Source organism: Lagenorhynchus albirostris, chromosome 1, assembly GCF_949774975.1.
Source record: "Lagenorhynchus albirostris chromosome 1, mLagAlb1.1, whole genome shotgun sequence".
NCBI classification, from domain to species: Eukaryota; Metazoa; Chordata; class Mammalia; order Artiodactyla; family Delphinidae; genus Lagenorhynchus; species Lagenorhynchus albirostris.
In genome coordinates, this window is record NC_083095.1 from 118977989 (window position 1) to 118999783 (window position 21795).

At 36.7% G+C, this 21795-nt stretch overlaps 1 protein-coding gene across 1 annotated transcript in view; it reads right to left on the reverse strand.

Moving 5' to 3' along the window:
* ICE2 (interactor of little elongation complex ELL subunit 2) overlaps window positions 1-21795 on the reverse strand; it is a 67815-nt gene that overhangs the window by 42887 nt on the left and 3133 nt on the right. Inside the window, exons 4-7 of the mRNA XM_060151165.1 lie at window positions 21484-21588; window positions 16041-16302; window positions 14977-15096; window positions 387-524 (exon numbers count right to left, since the gene is read on the reverse strand). Of these exons, the coding sequence (XP_060007148.1) occupies window positions 387-524; window positions 14977-15096; window positions 16041-16302; window positions 21484-21588 (625 nt within the window). The remainder of the gene's footprint in view (window positions 1-386; window positions 525-14976; window positions 15097-16040; window positions 16303-21483; window positions 21589-21795) is intronic.

The window sequence follows — 21795 nt, forward strand, 5'->3', positions numbered from 1 at the left end:
CTTTTTATTTTTTCTTTAAATATTTATTTATTTATTTGGCTGCACCGGGTCTTAGCTGGTGGCACGTGGGATCTTCGTTGCGGCATGTGGGGTTTGGTTCCCTGACCAGGGATTGAACCCAGGCCCCCTGCACTGGGAGTGCAGAGTCTTAACCACCGGACCACCAGGGAAGTCCCAGTAGTGATATTTTTAAAAACATCAAGTAATGGTAGTCATACATTAAAAGGGGACACATTTGTATTGCGTATTTTAAAAAGTATATCTTGTTACTGCTCAAAATTTAAACATAAATACTGAAATATGTCTAAATTATGCTTCTGTGTGAAATACAGATGATGTTTCAGACAAAAATAAGTTTACTTTTATTTTCTTATGGTAAACCTTACCAATGCAAGAAGAGTTTTTTCTAACTTTAATCCCATCTCTATTCTGAATGGGAAGAATCCCATTAAGCTGGTGACTTCATGGAGAGTATAGAATTCTGGATACTTTTTCACTTGTTCAATACAAGCTTTTAAAATTTGCTAAAAAATAAAAATTAAGAGAAATTCATTTTTTTGTACTTCTCTAATAATGCAACAAAAATAACTTAGTCACATGTGACTAAATAATTATTCATTTCAAATATGAGCCTCATTTCATTAACCGAACTTCTAACAATCCAGGCACACTGTATATTCCTTACTTGATTTAAACTCTTATTTTTTGTAACAATTCTTTTTAACCTAATTTCTTAAAACATTGATGTTTAATAATACTAAAATTAGCAATTGTATTAAAATTTAAAGTTAGAGAAGACACATCATATTTTCTCTGCTATTTAAGAAACTGTCAAAGAAATAAAGCCACGTGAAAATTTTAACACACTTTATGGGAATAAAAGCAGTTACATGAATGATTAGAAATAAGTAAGTTTAATACCCTAAAAAGATCCCCAAGCACAATGAATTAATGAAGTAGTTATCTTACAGGTCATTCTAACCTTCAATCTAAAAAATAAATGAGAAATTTTATAACTACCTCAAATGATGGAGTATCTAGTATTTTCTTCTCTCCAAAATATTCTCAAAATATTAATGACTTAACAGGAAATGTAATGAGGAAGAAAAATTCAGTTTCACCCAAGCATGTGATAACATGTAAATAACTCAAAGAAGCACAGCAGTTTTGGAGGGGGTAGGGGAGTTATAAAACCATACATACTACATTATCTTCTAAGATACAGTTGTCCCTCACGTCTCTGGAATCCCCCATGGATACCAAAATCCAAGGATGCTCAAATCCCTTATTTGAAATGGTATAGTACCGTCAGCCCTCCATATCCACTGATGTAGGACCCACGGATACGGAGGGCCAAATGTATGTGTTTTCCCTTCTTCTCTCAATGAACCTTAATCTGAACCTTTTAGAATATAGTTTATATCACAAAAGCTTTTAGCAATAAGCATATATATATATACATACATATATATATATATATTTTTTTTTTTGGTACGTGGGCCTCTTGCTGTTGTGGCCTCTCCCGTTGCGGAGCACAGGCTCTGGACGTGCAGGCTCAGCGGCCATGGCTCACGGGCCCAGCCGCTCCGCGGCATGTGGGATCTTCCTGGACCGGGGCACGAACCCATGACCCCTGCATTGGCAGGCGGACTCTCAACCACTGCGCCACCAGGGAAGCCCCAATAAGCATATTTTTATATCTTACACCCTCTTTCCCTTCAGATATTTATAAAGTGTGTCAAGCTACAAATCAATAACATTACTCCAGTACATCTTTTTATCTATAGTTTCATATCCTCTTCTTTCTTTAATCCTCACTCTCTATTATCTTTCACATTTCCCCCCTCAATTCTACGCTTTTCAATAATGACCTTGATATTTAATCAGGATATTACTTGCAATTAAGACAGATATAGGTTAATATGAAGAAGTTCTGTTTGCTCTTAAAAACCCTAGTAAACTGCAAACTCGGATCTGCATAATATCTTTGCTCCTCATTTATAATATTAGTCAACTTTCACCCCTAATATTCCTATCCTATAGAAGTCATTACAAAAATCTAAACATGCAAAGGAAAGCAATATATAAGAACTATGTGACATATAGACTACTCTGATTAGATATTTATCAGCACATCTTTCTTGGTAAAACTATGCTAGATGTTACAGTGCTTTTTAAGAGAGTTTCACTTAACTCAGTAATTATGGCAAGAGAAAAATTCAAGGGAAAATCTAAGACAGTTTTATACCTATACTCAGATACACTACACAGTATTAAAGGTATTTCACAACTGGTAGATATTAAGTAACTAAAGGAGCATTATTTAATATATTTAATTAAAAATTTTAATTAGTAATTTACTTATGTTTGAAAAACTGCTAAGAGTGAACAAAGGAGGTTAAGAGATTCAGGCTGTTCCCCATCACCCACTCCCGAATATTATTTAACATGCAAAGTATCCTGAAAGTTAAAAACACCAAAAACACATTTATCACTTACAAAGAAAGATGAAAATAACTATGCTCCAGAAAGAGAAAATATAATATGTTTTCATACATGTTTGAAGCTTAAAATTTAACAGATACTGCTTCTGGCAATATGGTAAAGTAGGTACCTTGAAGAACACTCCTATCCAAACCACACTAGATGCTGGATAAATTACAACTAACAATTTTCATGCATTGCTGGGCTTGGTAAAAGCGAGGAGAATCTCCAAGGACCATAAATAAATAAATAAACGCCAAACATCTATAATGAGGAGAAACAGGAGCTGTGAGCAGTAAGAAAACCCATGAAAGGTGAAGTGGCTTGAGGGCAAATGCCTCAACCAGTTCTAAGATCAGGTAGGGAGCTGAACAGGAGAGCCCTACATTTAAGGCTTGAAAAGCAGAGATTTGAACAGATATCTGTACAACCATGTTCACAGTAGCATTATTCACAACAGCCAAAAGGTGGAAGCAAATCAAATGTCCATCATTCGATTGAAAGAATGGATAAACAAAATGTCCATATACATACAATGGAATATTCAGCCTTAAAAAGGAAGGAAATTATGCCACATGCTAGAACATGTATGAATCGTGAAGACATTATGCTAAGTAAAATAAGCGAGTCACAAAAAGACAAATACTATATGATTCCACTTATATGGGGGTACCTACAACAGACAAATTCAGACACAGAAAGTAGCATGGTGAGTGGCACAATAATAAATAAATATTTCCTGTTTGTCCCTGGTTCCTGACACACAGCTCCTAAATTTCTTGGAATCCCCTAAGTGATAAGAATGTCTTTTTTATGCTAATTAGATGACAAAAGGCCCATAGATAGCTAATCACCAGCAGCCAATGATTTAATCAAGCATGCCCACTAAATGAAATCTCCATAAAACTCCCCTTAAGGGCTTCCCTGGTGGTGCAGTGGTTGAGAGTCCGCCTGCCGATGCAGGGGACACGGGTTCGTGCCCCGGTCCGGGAAGATCTCACATGCCACGGAGCGGCTGGGCCCGTGAGCCATGGCCGCTGAGCCTGCACGTCCGGAGCCTGTGTTCCGCAACGGGAGAGGCCACAGCAGTGAGAGGTCCGCGTACCGCAAAAAAAAAAAAAAAAAAAAAGGTTAAGGGGCTTCCCTTGTGGTGCAGTGGTTAAGAATCCACCTGCCAATGCAGGGGACACAGGTTTGATCCCTGGTCCAGTAAGATTCCTCACACCACGGAACAACTAAGCCTGTGCACCACAACTACTGAGCCTGTGCTCTAAAGCCTGTGAGCCACAACTACTGAAGCCCACGTGCCTAGAACCCATGGTCTGCAAAAAGAGAAGCCATCACAATGAGAAGCCCGCACACCACAACAAAGAGTAGCCCCCGCTAGCCGCAACTAGAGGAAGCCCATGCGCAGCAATAAAGACCCAATGCAGCCATAAATAAATAAATAATAAATAAGTAAATAAAATCTATTAAGAAAATAATAAAAATGGTTAAGACAGTAAATTTTATGTTATGTGTATATTACCATAATTAAAAATTGTTTTTTAAAAAAAGGAAGGATATTGACACATGCTATAACATGGGTGAATCTTGAAGACATTATGCTAAGTAAAATAAGCCAATCACAAAAGGACAAATATTGAAATGACTCCACTTATATAAAGTACCTAGTGAAGTTAAATTCATAGAAATAAAAAATAAAATGGTGGTTGTCAGGGACTGGGGGGAAGAGGGAATGATGAGTTATTATTTAATGAATACAGAGTTTCAGTTTGGGACAATGGAAAAGTTTGGGAATGGATGATGAAAATCCACTTACAACAGTGCGCAAGTATTTAATGCCATTGAACTATCCTTAAAAATGGTTAAAATGGTAAATTTTATGTTATATATATATTTTACCACACCAAAAAAAGAGAGGGGCCTCCCTGGTGGCGCAGTGGTTGAGAGTCTGCCTGCCGATGCAGGGGACATGAGTTCATGCCCTGGTCCAGGAAGATCCCACATGCTGCGGAGTGACTAGGCCCGTGAGCCATGGCCACTGAGCCTGCGCCTCCGGAGCCTGTGCTCCGCAACGGGAGAGGCCGCAACAGTGAGAGGCCCGCGTACCGCAAAAAAAAAAAAGAGAGAGAAATGGAAGACAGACTGAAACCTAGGACGTTTGGGAATTCCAGAGAGAGAGTTGTGAAAACAAAAAAGAAGCAATAATTGAAAATGGCTGAGATTTTCAAGAACTGATGATGGATTTGAATCTACAGATACAAGACACACAATGAAACAAGTAGAATTTTATTCTAATAAAGTACATTGTAATGAAACTGTAATACACCAAAAATTAAGAGCAGTCAGAAAGAAAAGGCAGATTCCCTAAAAGAAATGACAATTAAACAAACAATACACTTTTCAGTAATAATACGTGAGCCAGAAAAAGTAGAATTATATTATCAAACGCTGAGAAATAAAACAAACTGTCGACTTAGAACTATGTATGGAGCAAAACTATCTTATTAGAATGAGAACAAAATAAAAATATTTCCAGGTAACAAAGAAGAAGATTGTTCATTACCAAGAGACCTTCACCAAAGGAACATCTAGAACATATAACATTTCAGGAAAAATGAAGAGGATTTCAGAATGTAGATTTGAAAAGAGGAGATGGAAAGGCAAAAAAGATCCAAATTTGTAGATAAAAGAAGACAAACATTGTTCATATAAAATAATAATGTACCTAGGTTTTTTACCTTTAAAAACCTAGGTTTTTAAACCTACGTAGGTTTAAAAAAGAGACAGCATCAAAACAATAATATCAGTGAGGAGGGATGTGATGAAAGTCAAAATGCTCTATGGTCTCTGTAGATGTATAGGTTAATAGAACTAAATAGAGTTGAGAAATTTACCCATAGGTCAGTGGTGACAAGGTAATTCAATAAGGAAAAAATTCATTGTGAAAATTCAAGAGTAACCACTAAGAACAACAACAACATCAAAAATGTATAAATTCCAATCAGTAGAGAGGGAAAAAAGAAGGGGGAAAAAGTCAATCTCCTCAAAAGAAGTCAAAGAAAGAAGTTTAGAAAAAGACAAATAGAAATCATAAACAGGTTTATATACATAAATTATCACAATGAATGTAAATGACTCAACTTTTTAATTAATAGGCAAGAGATGGTCAGATCTTATTTATTAAAAAGGCACTCTAGCTAAACATCATTTTAAGAGGTATTTGTTTCCATAATTAAAAAATATTTCTATAGTTCTATAGAATCTACAGAACTTTAATATAAGTTCTATAGATTCAAAGCAATCCCAATTAAAGTCCCACTTAGTTTTCTTTTAGAAATTTTGATTCCAAAGTAGTTTTTTTCTAGGAATTGACAAGCTGATTCCAAAGTTTTCATGGAAATGCAAAGAACCAATAAAAGCCAAAACAATTTTAAAAAAGCACAAAGTTGTAGGATTTCTACCAGATGGTTTCTTGTAGTCTTCCACTACAAGACACGGTGGTATTGGCATAAAGACAGAGATATAGATTAATGAAATAGATTAGAGTCATGAAATTGACCCACACATCATTGGTGAAAAGGCAATTTAATGAGGGGAAAAAATAGCTTTTTCAACCAATAGCGCGAAACGATTTCTCAACATTGGCACTACTGACGTTTTAGACCAGATAATTCTTTGTGTTGGGGGGGCAACCTTTACATTGCAGGATATTTAACAACATTCTTGGCTCTACCCACTAGATGCCAGAAGCACTCCTTCCTCGGTTATAAGAACCCAAAATATTTCTAGACATTACCATATGTCTGGTAGGAGGCAAAATCACTCTCAGTAGAGAATCACTATGCTTGAACAACGAGATATCCAGATAAAAGGAAAATTAACTTTGACCCAAACCTCACATCTTACACAAAAAAATAACTTGAAATTAACATACACACATTCACATAAAAGTTAAAACTATAAAACCTCTAGATCAGGGTTTCTCAACACAAGCACTACTGACATTTGAAGCTCCATAATTCTTTGCTGTGGGGGATGTTATATACATTGTAGGATGTTTAACAGCATCCCTGGCCTTTAGCCACTAGATACGAGTAATTCTCTGCCAGTTGTGACAATCAAAAGTATCTCCAGACACTGCTGAAGTCCCCTGCGTGGGGAGTGGGCACAAGGGTAAAGGAGTAAAAGTGACCTCGGATAAGAACCACTTGGTGTTGGCAAGTATTTCTATGCTAGAACACATACAAGCACCAACCATAAAACACTTGCAAAAATTAGACTTCATTAAAATTAAAATTCTGTTTTTTGAGAGACTATTAAAAAAATTAAAAAGCATGTCACAAACTGGGAGAAAACTATATACACACACACACACACACACACACACATATAAAACAGGTTTGTATTCAGAATATATAAAGAACTTTCAAAAATCAATAAAAATAAAAACCAATAAAATTAGCAAAAGATGTTAACAGACATTTCACAAAAGCCAATAAAAACACAAAAAAGATGTTCAAACATCACTGCTCTTTGGGGATATGCAAACTAAAGCCATAATGAGACACTACTACACACCACAGGTTGGCTAAAATTTAAAAAGATCAACAATGTTAAGTTTTAGCTAAAGTGTAGAACAACTGGAACTCTTATACATTCACTGTTGGCGGGAGTATAAAATAGTACATCCACTATGGAAAACAGCTTGGCAGTTTCTAATAAAATTTAACTTTGTACACTTGCCAGATGATCTATAAATACTATACCTAGTTATATACCCAAGAAAATGCAAATATATGCCCCCCCAAAATCTTGTACAAGAATGTTCTTAATAGCTTTATTCAAAATTGCCCCAAACTGGAAATAACACAACTGCCCATCAACAGTTGAACTGGTAAACCAATTTTGGTATAACCATACAATAAAACAAAAAGGAATAAAAAGGAATACATTATGGATACTTGCATCAATGTGGATGAATCTCAAAAATGCTGACTGAAAGAAGTCAGACACAAAAGAATACACTGTGTGTGATTCAATTTTTATAAAACTCCAGAAAAGGCAAATCTAATCTATGGTGACAGAAAGCAAATCGGTGGTTTCCTAGGGCCATGGATGGAAAGAGGCACAGAGATCTTTTTAGTGTGATAGAAATACTCCATATCAGGACTTCCCTGGTGGCACAGTGGTTAAGAATCCACCTGCCAATGCAGGGGTGTATGGGTTTGATCCCCGGTCTGGGAATACCCCATGTGATACGGAGGAACTAAGCCCATGCGCCACAACTACTAAGCCTGTGCTTTAGAGCCCGCGAGCCACAACTACTGAGTCCGCGCACCACAACTACTGAAGCCCAAGCACCCTACAGCCCATGTGCCATAACTACTGAAGCCCACGTGCTCTAGGGCCCGCGTGCTGCAACTACTGAAGCCCACGTGCCAAGAGCCCGTGCTCCACAATGAGAGAAGCCCCCGCTTGCCGCAACAAAGACCCAACACAGCCAAAAATAAATAAAATTTAAAAAAATAGTAATAAAATACATTAAAAAAATAAAATATTATAAAAAAAGAAAAGAGAAAGAAATACTCCATATCATGGCTGGCGTCATGGTTACACAGGAAGACTCACTGACATGCACTTAAAATCGATTCTTATTGTATGTAAATTTTACCTCAGTAAAATTGATTTAAAGTTAAATATAGATTAAAAAGGGAGAGTTTATTCCTAGAAGAGAACATAGGCAAAACATTCTCTGACATAAATTGTACCAATGTTTTCTTAGGTCAGTCTCCCAAGGCAATAGCAATAAAAACAATATAAACAAATGGGACCTAATCAAACCTACAAACTTTTGCACAGCAAAGGAAACCATGAACATAATGAAAAGACAACATACAGAATGGGAGAAAATATTTGCAAACAATGTGACCAACAAGGGCCTAATTTCCAAAATATACAAACAGCTCATACAACTCAACAACAAAAAAACAAACAAGCCAATCCAAAAATGGGCAGAAGACCTAAATAAACATTTCTCCAAAGAAATATAGATGGCCAATAGGCACATGAAAAGATGGACAACACTGCTAATTATAAGAGAAATGCAAATCAAAACTACAATGAGGTACCACCCACACTGGTCAGAAAGGCCATCTTTAAAAAATCTGCAAACAACAAATGCTGGAGAGGGTGTGGAAAAAAGGGAACCCTCCTACACTGCTGGTGGGAATATAAGTTGATGCAGCCACTGTGGAAAACAGTAGGGAGGGACTTCCCTGGTGATCCAATGGGTAAGACTCTGAGCCCCCAATGTGTGGGGGGGCCCAGGTTCGATCCCTGGTCAGGGAACTAGATCCCGCATGCATGCTGCAGCTAAGAGTTCACATGCCGCAACTAAGAGTCCACATGCTGCAACTAAAAGATTCCACATGCCGCAATGAAGATCCCACGTACCACAACTAAGACTCAGCACAGCCAAAATAAATAAATAAAGAAAGAAATATCAAAAAAAAAGAAAGAAAGAAAACAGTAGAGAGGTTTCTCAGAAAACTAAAAATAGAATTACCATATCAGCCAGCAATCCCACTTCTGGGCACATATCCAGACAAAACTATAATTCAAAAAGATACATGCATCCCTATATTCATAGCAGCACTATTCACAGTAGCCAAGACATGGAAACAACCTAAATGTCCACCAACAGATGAATGGATAAAGAAGATGTGGTACAGATATACAATGGAATACTACTCAGCCATAAAAAAGAACAAAATAATGCCATTTGCAGCAACATGGATGCAACTAGAGATTATCATACTAAGTGAAGTCAGAAAGAGAAAGACAAATACCATATGATACCACTTATATATGGAATCTAAAATATGACACAAATGAAGCAATCTATGAAACAGAAACAGAATCACAGACATAGAGAACAGAGTGGTGGTTGCCAAGGGGGAGGAGGTTGGGGGAGGGATGGAGTGGGAGGTTGAGGTTAGCAGCTGTAAGCTTTTATATACAGAATGGATAAACAACAAGGTCCTACTGTATAGCATAGAGAACTATATTCAATATCCTATGATAAACCATAATGGAAAATAATATATTAAAAAAAAGAATGTAAAAAATGTATAACTGAATCACTTTGCTGTACAGCAGTTAATTAACAGAACATTGTAAATCAACTATACTTAAAAAAAAGACAGAGTTTATTTAGTACATAATGGCTACACGTTCTAACAATATAAATGCAGTACTAAAAAAAGTACGGGAGAATGGTGAGAACATATGAAAAAAATTTTTCATGGTGAGAACATATGAAAAAATTTTTTCAAACTATTTTCAGAAATTCTATTGATTGGTGGCAATTGTATTATTCTGAGGCTGTTGTGAGTATAATGTGGGATAAAGCAAATGAGACACATGGTAATTTTTTCTTTAAATGTATTTTTTCTAGCTCCATCTACTGAAAAAGTCTCATAAACACTGATCAACTCAGGTGCAGTGAGCATCCCCAGTGCCCAGACTGTAGTCTTGAAATGCCATTTCGCACTAAAAGAAACAAAGACTCTAGAAAATGTTTCCAGGGCTGGGATAGGAAATGTACAAAATAAGCCTCAAAGACTCTTAGAGTGACTCAAAAGCCAGTATGAAGACCCCCTCACTGGTCAAAGTTGGTATTATCTGAGTTTCAAAAAGGATAATTGTAGCGGACTAAAACCCATCAAATGTGTTTAACTTCATGATTCAATAATAATATTTTTTTTAAAAAGTGATCACCATTGTAAAATAAGAAGGAACCAATTAATTTTTTCAAAACTGGTATATAAAGAATCTAGCACTTTTTCTGCTACATGAAATGGGAAGCCAAAGAGTAGATGAGGAAAAACATATCTTAATAAAATTATTCCAACTAATGAATAAAAATAAATGACGCAATTAGAATTTTACAATTTTTCAAACCCCAGTGAATGAATAAATCTGGCATTAAGCATCAACAGCTACTAACATCACAAAAAACAATCAGACATTATGTGCCACCTGATTAAAGAAAACACTACCATCTGTATGTTCAAACCCTTTGGCAAGACTATAATTCTGATCAAGCTTCTGGATCCAGTTCACAATTTGTAAGAAATAAAGAGGAAAAAAGAACATGTTGAACATCATCATGAATATATAGTTATCAAAATCTAGACTGTGGGAAACTCGAAAGGTCAAATAACCCAGGTTTTTGAAAAGATAAAGTTTAAAGAAAAAAAATATGGAGGGGGATCTTGTAGATTAAAAAAACTGTTTTATCAAATAAAAGAAAAAACTCCCAATGTAGTCTCCGTTATCCATGGGGGATATATTCCAAGACCCTCAGTGGATGTCTGAAATCGTGGATAAGACTGAATATCATTTCCTATTCATACATACCTATGATAAAGTTTAATTTAAAAATTAGGCACAGTAAGAGATTAGCAACAATAACTAATAATAAAATAAAAACAGAACAATTATAGCAATATTGTAATAAGTTATATGAATGTGGTAACTTTCTCTCTCTCAAAATATCTTACAAATTTAATGTCTTTTCAATCTTAACTAAGCACCTATCATGTGCTGCAGCTGTAACTTTTGCAGTTTGAGGTGTGACAGCAGAACATGAATTTCTTTTTCCTTTGTTATAATTTCATGGATAGAAGATTCGTTCTTACTGCAGATCTTAGTAACTGCAGCATATGATTTTTGTTCTTTCCTTACTAAGTTGAGAACTTTCGCCTTTTCACTGAAAGGAAACACTTTGCGGCTTCTTTTTGGCATACCCAAACTGCCAGCATCGCTACTCTTGCACTTTGGAGCCGATATCAAGTAAAATAAGGGTGACTTGAACACAAGCACTGTGATACCTTGAAAGTCCATCTGATAACCAAGGTGGCTACTAAGAGATTAATGGGTGGGATATACTAGACAGAAGGATAATTCACATTGTGGGTGGGGTAGAGCGGGACTGTGAGAGACTTCATCACACTACTCAGAATGGTGTGTGATGAAGTATTTCTGGAATTTCCATTTGTGGGTAACTGACATGGAGTAAAGCAAAACCAAGATTAAGGGGGGACTACTGTACAACCCATAAAACTTTTGTATTTAGGATATACAAAACCTCCCACATATCAGTAACAAAAAGATGGAAAATCAAGTAGAATAAAGGGCAAAACTTGAACACTCAATTCACAGGAAATGACCAAGAAACATAGGAAAAGGTATAGTCTTATAAATATAGCACCCTATCCTCTAGATTGGTTAAAACTAAAATGACTGTAAGTATCAATTGTTGAGGATATGGAGTAAAAACCTCTCAAACACTGCTGGGTACAATGTAAACTGGCATGACCACTTTGGAAAACAGTCTAACATTATCTATTGAAGTTGAAGATATGCATACTCTATAACCCAACGATTTCATTCCTAGTCATATACCCAGTAGATATGTGTGTACATGTGCAGCAAGAGACATGTATGAGAATTTTCACAGGGGCACTGCTTACAATAGCTCAAAACTGGAAACAGCCCAGATTTTGATCAACAGAATAAACCAGTTTACTTATAGATGTACAGAAATAAAAATGAATGAAATACAACTACACACATACATACATATGAATCTCACAAACATACTATTGAGTAAAGGAAGAATTCTGTTCACATAAAAGAGCAAAAGAATTCACATAAAATTCAAACACAGGCAAAAGAAAACTTGAATTATCAAAAAAAAAATTTTCTTAAAGGCATGGAAATGATCAAACCAAACTTGGCACAGTGATTATTTCTTCAACAAGGGAAAATGTTATTATCTAGGAGGGATACACAGGGGCCTTCTAGGTTACTGGTAATGTTTTATTTCTTGACTTGGAAGAGAGTTACATAGGTGTTCACTATATAATTATTTGTTAAGCTGTACATATTTGTTCTAAATACTTTTGCATAGGTACATTACATTTCATAATATAAAATAAAAATTTTAAAACAATAAAAAGGTTAGAAAAAGATCAGTGAGTCTTTGGGGTAAGATGTAAAGTGTAATAAGACAATGTGCTGCCAAGTCAACCTGGCTAAAAAGCAAGACCTAATGCTGACTGCTAGCTATCAAATAATGTACTCTGTTCATAAACAGTTTTATATTCACTTAACAAGTAATTATACTGGGCACTTACTGTGTGCCAGGCATTATTCCAGTGACTGGGAACACCCCAGTGCGCAAACAGTACTTACATACAAGTGTTAGGGAGAAAGACAATAAACAAAACATGGTAAAGGAAATGCTGCGGGTGATGCTACTTTTTATGCGGTAATTAGGAGTATCCTCAGTGATAGCTGGCAACTGAACAGAGAGAGACTTAAAGGAATCAAATAACTAATCCATGCAGGTATCTGGGGAACAGCTTACCAGAAAGATGGGAACAGCCAAAGAAAGGCCTTAAGGCAGGACCGTGCTTGATGTATTCAAGAGACACAAAGAGGTCAGGAGGCTGGAACAGAATAACTGAGAGGAACACGCAGGAGATGAAGCAGGCTTGGGGTGGTGGTGGTGAGGAGGCAGGATCATGTAGGGCACTGCAGAACTTTCTAAAGACTGTCTCTTCCTGAGTGAGATGAGAAGCCATTTGAAACCAGCAAAATGAGGGGATGTGATTTATGTTTTAAAACCATCATTGTGGGCTTCCCTGGTGGCACAGTGGTTGAGAATCTGCCTGCCAATGCAAGGGACACAGGTTTGAGCCCTGGCCCGGGAAGATCCCACATGCCGTGGAGCAACTAAGCCCGTGCACCACAAGTACTGAGCCTGCGCTCTAGAGCCTGAGAGCCATGACTACTGAAGCCTGCGCGCCTAGAGCCCGTGCTCCACAACAAGAGAAGCCAACACAATGAGAAACCTGCACACTACAACAAAGAGTAGCCCCCGCTCACAGCAACTAGAGAAAGCCTGTGCACAGCAATGAAGACCCAACACAGCCAAAAATAAATAAATGAATTTTAAAAATTAAAAAAATAAACCATACATGATAAAATTGATAAATTTGAAATAAATAAATAAATAAAACTACTCACTGTACAAGACAATGTGATATACTTAATAGTATTGAACGCTACACTTAAAAATGGTTAAGATAGGGCTTCCCTGGTGGCACAGTGGTTGAGAGTCCACCTGCTGATGCAGGGGACACGGGTTCGTGCCCCGGTCCGGGAAGATCCCACATGCCGTGGAGCGGCTGGGCCCGTGAGCCATGGCCGTTGAGCCTGCGCGTCCGGAGCCTGTGCTCCGCAACAGGAGAGGCCACAACAGTGAGAGGCCTGCGTACCGAAGAAAAAAAAAAAAGTGTTTGTTTTAAAGTAGAACTTATACCCTCTGCTGTCCTCCAATTTATAATGAGCACTTTTTAAAAAAGCTGTGCTAAAATACCCTTAAAACCTACTATCTTAACCTTTTTGGGTTTTTTTTTGCGGTACGCGGGCCTCTCACTGTTGCGGCCTCTCCCGTTGCACAGGCTCCGGGCTCAGTGGCCATGGCTCACGGGCCACCAGGGAAGCCCTGACTAGTTTTAAAGGCTTAAAAAAAAAATTCAGACTGGTGTTGGTGTTTCTAGATGAATTCTACTACAACTCTACTATTAAGTTACTATTCAAGTAGTGTACTCTAAATTTTTCCTACGCCCACTACATGATGGGAGGATTTACATGCTTTGCTAATAAATGTGCATGAAACAGATAGTTAGTGGGAAGCATAAAACAGATAGTGGGAAGCATAAAACAGATAGTTAGTGGGAAGCAGCAGCATAGCACAGGGAGATCAGCTCCGTGCTTTGCGACAGCCTAGAGGGGTGGGATAGGGAGGGTGGGAGGGAGGCTCAAGAGGGAGGGGATATGGGGATATACGTATGCATATGGCTGATTCACTGTGTTCTACAACAGAAACACACACAGTATTGTGAAGCAATTATACTCCAATAAAGATGCATTAAAAAAATAAATGATAATTGCCCTCAAAAAAAATTAAAAAATAAACCTGCATGAATAATTTAAGTATCAAAAAATTATTTGATGAAATTTATCATCCGGTGGCTGGTTACCATGAAAATAGTGAATATAAATTTATATGACTAGGTTCTAAAGGACCATACAGAATTTTAAGGACCAATATAACTCCTTAAACCCCATTCTCTCGCAAGGGAAATCAGTGCATCAGATCAAACCATCCATATGAGTAAAATATAACTCAAATACAGTAGATCATTAAAAGAAAAAAACATGAATATACTATAGTACCTGATTTTGAGGTGTCAGTATTTCTATTATTTAAATACATGATGAATAAAAGACCTACAGAAATTTGGTCTCTGACAATATTAACATGTGCTTTTGGAAAATCATCACACATTTTAAAATGCTGCTATTGCATATTACTTGGCAGTTTAAGTAAATGTGATTTTTTTTTTTTACCTCTGTGAAGAGACGAGCGTCATCAGAAAGCATATTATAATCCTGTGCACATTTCTTTGCAGAATTCTGCAAAAATTTTAGGAATTCTGTAACTTCTTCATTCACATGTTTTTTCATATCCTGATTTAAAAAAAAAAGTAGACATATCTTAGAATAAGAAGCTTGGTTAAAAACAATCACTTCTCAATTGCTGCACTAATAATATGGACTTAAAGTATCATGTCCAAAGCAGAAATCACAAAAAAGTTCATTCCACAAAAAGAGAAAAGCTAATGACTAATGCTACAATATATGATTAGGAATTAATAAGCTCATTTTATAAAATGCTCTTAACATAAAAAGGACAAACACCCAAATGGAAAAATAAGCAAACATATAAATATGCAAGTTACAAAAGAAGAATTAGAAATGGCTTATAAACACATGGAAAATGCTTATTTTCATTAGTAACCACTGTAAGTTAATATAAAACAAGAGATTGCCATTTTTTCCATATCAAATTAGAGGCAAAAAAAATAATGTTCATTGTTAGTGAAGATATTTTGAAAAAAACCTTCTTACAGTACTGGTACATACAAATTGGTTTAAACGTTTTTTCAGAACAATTTACTCGTGTGTAACTGCAGATCAAAGCCTTAAAAACATGTATAGTTTTTGATCTGGTAATTATATTTTTAAGAATTTATCTTAAGGAAACAATCATAGATATGAACAAAGAGTTTGCAACAATGACATTCAGCACAGCATCACTTACCTAATCGAGAATTTGGTTACTACTTAATTAAAGTAATAATTAACAAAAATTTTAAAGTGGTTCAAGGTGCAAGGTAAAGTTCTACTGCTAGTACTTAATATGAACTGGGGTGAAATACACTCAGAACTAGAGCAAAATGCCTCGACTATAATAGAAACAATAGAATTAAAGCACCAATGTTCTGTCAATTAAACTCCTTATAGTTTCCATTTTTATTAATGTGATTGCACCTAAAAACATAAAAGCAAATTTCAAATATTTCCTAACTTTTAAATATTTTTTAACTGACGCTGAAGAAAACAATACATACCAAGTACTGCAAGTATTCATTTTTATTTATTCCAACAGCTTTGGAACTCACAGGGATTTTTGCATATTTAACCAACAAATCCACATAATTCCTCTGCTCTCTCTGTGAGAAACGAGAGAAACGAGGATAAGGAACTCTTGGTTTTGGAAGAAGAACCATTCCAACTGTGGTTTTCACTTTTTCCTTTGCTTGAGTTGCTGAACTAACTGCCGGCTCAGTTTCTACGGAACTTGCTGAGGCATTCAAATTTTCTCCTATACGTCTGGGGAAAAAAAATACAATTTACAAATATGTGCTTTTCACATGAAGATTACTATCATGAAACTTCATGATTCTCAATCACCAGGGAGAATACAGAGTGATTAACAGAGTAAATTCTGGATTATTATCTAACTCTGCCACCTGCATTTTGATGTTTAGCCATTTAGTATAAATTAAGTATTCTGCAGGATAGGATCACATTACAAGTTTACCTTCAATTACCTGATGGAGAGGAAGAGGCAAAATCCTTAGACAAGTTATTCAATTTGGAAGCTTCCTCCCTTTATTGAAGAGGGGTAAATCACTCTTGCTAGTTATATATGCAGGTATTTTGTGTTTACATTTTATTACAATTCAAGTTGTTTTTTAATACCTAAAGTCTTCAATAAGATATATCAGTTAATGCAGTGAACAAAAGCCACTAAGAGCAGGATATGTTGGGGTCACAAACTTGAAGTTCACAAATTCACTGAGATTCTAAATTTTCTGGTTTCCTCTGCTTTAATTATCTCAAGAATTTAAAATAAAATCCCAACACTCTGTGATATATTTTATGGAAATAACAGAGGTTTTAGAAAAGTTGTATAATCCTCTATCACTCATGCACATGTCTGAGTTTATGGAAATGTCTTTATGTTTTGTATAGATACAAAAGAGAAATCTTGGCACATCTATAATGAAATACACTACAGGAAAAACTGGTGAGTAGCTAGAGAACCTGTTACCCTATCTGTTTATGAAAGCCTACCCCAAATTTAAAAAAAAATCAGCTTACTACCCCAATTAAGGTATATGACACAAATTTCTTATCTTGTAAATAATCTGTCTCTATTGCTGCTATTCAGTGTTATAACCTACATTTTTCATAAGAAAGTCTTAAAGTACACACACACACACACACACACACACACACACACACACACGAAACTACATTTCCTTAGCCTCTACAACTTCAATTTCCACCACAGTAATGATTTGGTTCCAAACTAAAAAGTGTGAGTTAAGCCCCATCCAAAGCTACCATTAATTTGTTTTAGATCAACGTTAAAATATTAGAATAAATACGATAAAAATTCCAAAATTCTTTAAAAAAAGACTTAGAGCCCTCAAATAAGGCAAAATATTCAACATTACTCTTTTAGAGCTAAACTCTGGATGTAAAACTAACCAAGAGAGCAGGTTAGTAAATGGAAAAAGAATTTTGGAAATTAAAATAAGGATGCTTAGATTGGCTCTGAAAATAATACAGGTGAAAGAAGACATACTTAGCTACTAAAGTTTCTCCAATAACTGCATAAAAATAAGCATATTTTAGGTTAACAAAATGAATATTAACTGCTGATCTTGGGAGAAATGTATTACAGCAAATTGATTTCTCACTAGAAAATGTCTTGAGAGCTATTCAAACCTAACAGTATTGTGTCCGCAATTCTTAACAATACTGCTTCACAGCTGTCTCTCTGAATATGAGAACATGTCTGTCCTTGTGACACAAACTGGCAAATTTAATTAAGCTGCTGCAGCAACAAGATGCTGACTCAGATACGCCAGAGTAGGAATGTCAAGAAATTCTAGCAGTTTAAATTGGCTACATTTAGCAAAGAATGAAACGGCAGCACATCAAGATCATTTCTGTGTGCAGCGCTGTCAAAATCTTCATCAGGGTGCAAGCCAAAAGCATCTGATGGGTTTTTTCTATCCACATTTACAGCATTATATTTTATTTAAGTTGATGGTTTGAAGTTTTCTCCCTTCATTTTGTCATCTCTCCTTTTTTACTTTAAGTCTCTATGAAAAAAAGGCAGAATTCAAAAGTTTTCGTTTCCTATGCTTTAAGTCTCCTGGTTTGGGTAGCTTCTTTAAGTAGCATTTGGAAATGGTACTTCTAGCCTCCATCTAAAGTCTACCTGTACCTCCTGAATTTGATTTACTTATGTACATTAAACATGTTAAAATTTCTTCTTTTTCTTCTTTGTGTATTTGAAGCTTCTTTCCCCTTTGTTGGCTTAAAACTCAGTTATAAATATCAATAACTAGAAACCAATTTTTTTTTTTTTAATTTTGGCTGCATTGGGTCTTCGTTGCTGCGCACAGGCTTTCTCTAGTTGCAGCGAGCAAGGGCTGTGCAGGCTTCTCATTGCGGTGTCTTCTCTTCGTTGCAGAGCATGGGCTCTAGGCACATGGGCTTCAGTAGTTGTGGCACGCGGGCTCAGCAGTTGTAGCTCATGGGCTCAGCAGTTGTGGCTCATGGGCTCTAGAGCACAAGCTCAGTAGTTGTGGCGCACAGGCTTAGTTGCTCTGCGGCATGTGGGATCTTCCCGGACCAGGGTTCGAACCCCTGTTCCTTGCACTGGCAGGCGGATTCCCAACCACTGTGCCACCAGCGAAGTCCCCAGAAACTAATTTTTAAAAGGCAAATATTTACCTTTCAGTGGAGGGAAAAGGGTTGAATAAAAACCTCATATTGTTGAAAGTAGCATAATTAGAGGTATCAATATTTTCCCAAATATGTTTTTATGGAAAACAAAATACAAAATTAGGGCTAATAAATTTACATTCTTCCGAGTCTTGTTTTGTTTTTTTCTTCCTGGTTTTTTCATCAAGAAAACTGTGGTAATTTAATATAGTCTGAAAATCCATTCTTACTATAATAAAACTAAAGGTTAGCAAAAAAGACTAGAAACATACGAAATCAATGACTTGTGTCTTTATTTCTTCTATGCTAAAAGGTGTATTATACTAACAAATTATTTTGTGCTATATAGAAATCTAAAGAAAAACAAGTGATATTCTAAGAAAAAAAGATTTTAGGTGTTAAGTGTACTCAACTTCCAGTAGGACGTCCTCTCCCTTACAAATTTCAGACTATAATCCACGCTTGGGATATGCTGAATAGAACCGGATTTGAAAAGGACCATAAAATAATTAAGAAGCAGTAGCAAGGGACTTCCCTGGTGGGGCAGTAGTTGAGAATCTGCCTGCCAATGCAGGGGACATGGGTTCGATCCCTGGTCCAGGAAGATTCCACATGCCGTGGAGCAACTAAGCCTGTGCGCCACAACTACTGAGCCTGTGCTCTAGAGCCACAACTACTGAAGCCCGCGTACCTAGAGCCCGTGCTCCACAAGAGAAGCCACCGCAATGAGAAGGCCACGCACCACAACAAAGAGTAGCCCCCATCCGCCACAACTAGAGAAAGCTCACACGCAGCAACAAAGACCCAATGCAGCCAAAAAAAAAAAAGATGCTCATTGTTTGTAACAGTAAAGGAATGGAAACAACCTAAATGAGTATCAGTGGTAGCAATTAATTGATTCCACTAAGAAATACCACTGTCACCAGAAAACTAGGAGGAAAATTAGAGCGAGATATCTCTATGGTCAAGAGCTCATTGCTGATTTTAAGAGGAGCAGTTTTAGTAGCCTAGTGAGGGCAAAAGGCAGATTACAGTGGAATGTTCAGTGAAAGCACGTGCAATGGGATACGCAATAAAGGGAAGGGTTTTTTCTTCCATCCTGTTTTTTTTTTTTTTTTTTTCGGTACACGGGCCTCTCACTGTTGTGGCCTCTCCCGTTGCGGAGCACAGGCTCCGGATGCACAGGCTCAGCGGCCATGGCTCACGGGGCTAGTCGCTCCGTGGCACGTGGGATCTTCCCGGACCGGGGCACGAACCCGTGTCCCCTGCATCGGCAGACAGTCTCTCAACCACTGCGCCACCAGGGAAGCCCCCTCCATCCCGTTTTTTAAATTGATTCTCCAAATCTGTCTTTTGGCTGGAGAGTTTAATCCATTTAAAGTAATTATTGGGAGGGAGGGACTCAGCAATGTTATTTTGTTAATTGTTTTTGGTATGTCTTATAGATTTTTTGTCCCTCATTTCCTCCCAGCAAGCATATACAAGTATTTAAAGAAGTCTAGTACAAATGAGAGAAGAGCTAAGAAAGCAACTAGGAGGGAATGTGGAACCCAGGGACTGAGATGGGACAAACTTGAGCATGTTTAAATATTGGTCAAGAGAGAACAAAGAGGGACTTCCCTGGCAGTCCAGTGGTTAGGACTCTGCGCTTCCACTGCAGGGGGCATGGGTTCGATCCCTGGTATGGGAACTAAGATCCCACAAGCTGAGCGGCATGGCTTAAAAAAAAGAGAGACAGGAGTTAAGAGGGGATGCTAATTGACAGAAAGGGTACTGAAAAGGCAGGAAAAGATGGGGTCCCATTCCATGCAGAGGCTACAAGTATGATTCCTCCATTGCAAAAGGAGTGGAGAAAGGATGAAAGTTAAAAATTAAGCTCCCCTAGGGGAGCCCCCCAATTCCTCATTTGGCATATTTTCACTGCTTTCTAGTAAACTTGATTAGTTTTAAGATTCATCCACAATAGAGTTGAAACAGGTAATCACAAAGGAAAGAAGAGCTGTTACAGGCAAGTAAGCAGTGAGAAGGGAAAATCATCACTTAATAGGCATTTTCATACCAGAAAAAAACTCTATGGCAATTTGGTGGTATCTATTAAAATATAAAATGTTTATAGAATCTGCCCAAACAATTCAATTTCTATGAATTTATCTTACAGAAATAATTACAAGAACTTTATAAATGTTACTGTTTAAAATCCCAAAGAAAGAGGAACACAAACATTTTGCAATGTAAAACTAGCTAAAATAATTAAAAGTATCTCTGTATAGTAAAATAATATGCAACCATTAAGAAGACTGAGTTAATGTAGGGGCACAAAATACCCAAACTATTACTTTAAATGAAAAAAGCAAATTGCAAAACAGTTTTATAGTGTTTACAGCATTTTACAGCATTTATGGTGTGATCCCCCACCCCTTCTTTCGGCCATGCCACACGGCTTGCGGGATCTTAGTTCCCTGACCAGGGATTGAACCTGGGCCCTCAGCAGTGAAAGCACAGAGTCCTAACCACAGGTCTGCTAGGGAAGTCCCCCCATTTTTGTTTTAATATGTATCTGTTCATGAGTGGAGAGAAAGGTCTGAAAAGATATATATGCACACCAAAGAGTGGTCACTTTTTGGTACTGAGTTCTTCTATTTTTTAATTTCTACATTTCTGTAATTTGAATTTATCATGGTGGATATAGATACATATAAAACTTCAACTATCAGGAAAATAACAATCAAATATGGAAATAAATAACCAAATAAATAAACATATTACCTGCTAGATAAAATACACAGTTCTTTTAAACTTGGAGCCATGGAATGATCTTTATAATTTTCTCGAGAGAAAAATGTCTTAAGGCCATTTTTGGGGGAAACATCCCTGTAAAACAAAGTAATTTACTTGAATTTGACAATTCAAAATTTCATGCTAGATTAACAAGCATAATGGTACAATTGTAATTTAAAACTACATGTCCCCTACATCCCCTTTCCCAGAAAATCACCTCAATAATTTTAATTCCATGTGTGAGTTTAGATGTTTTACTTCTTGGATAGTTTTTAACCTAGGCCCATTCTGAAATTCTCC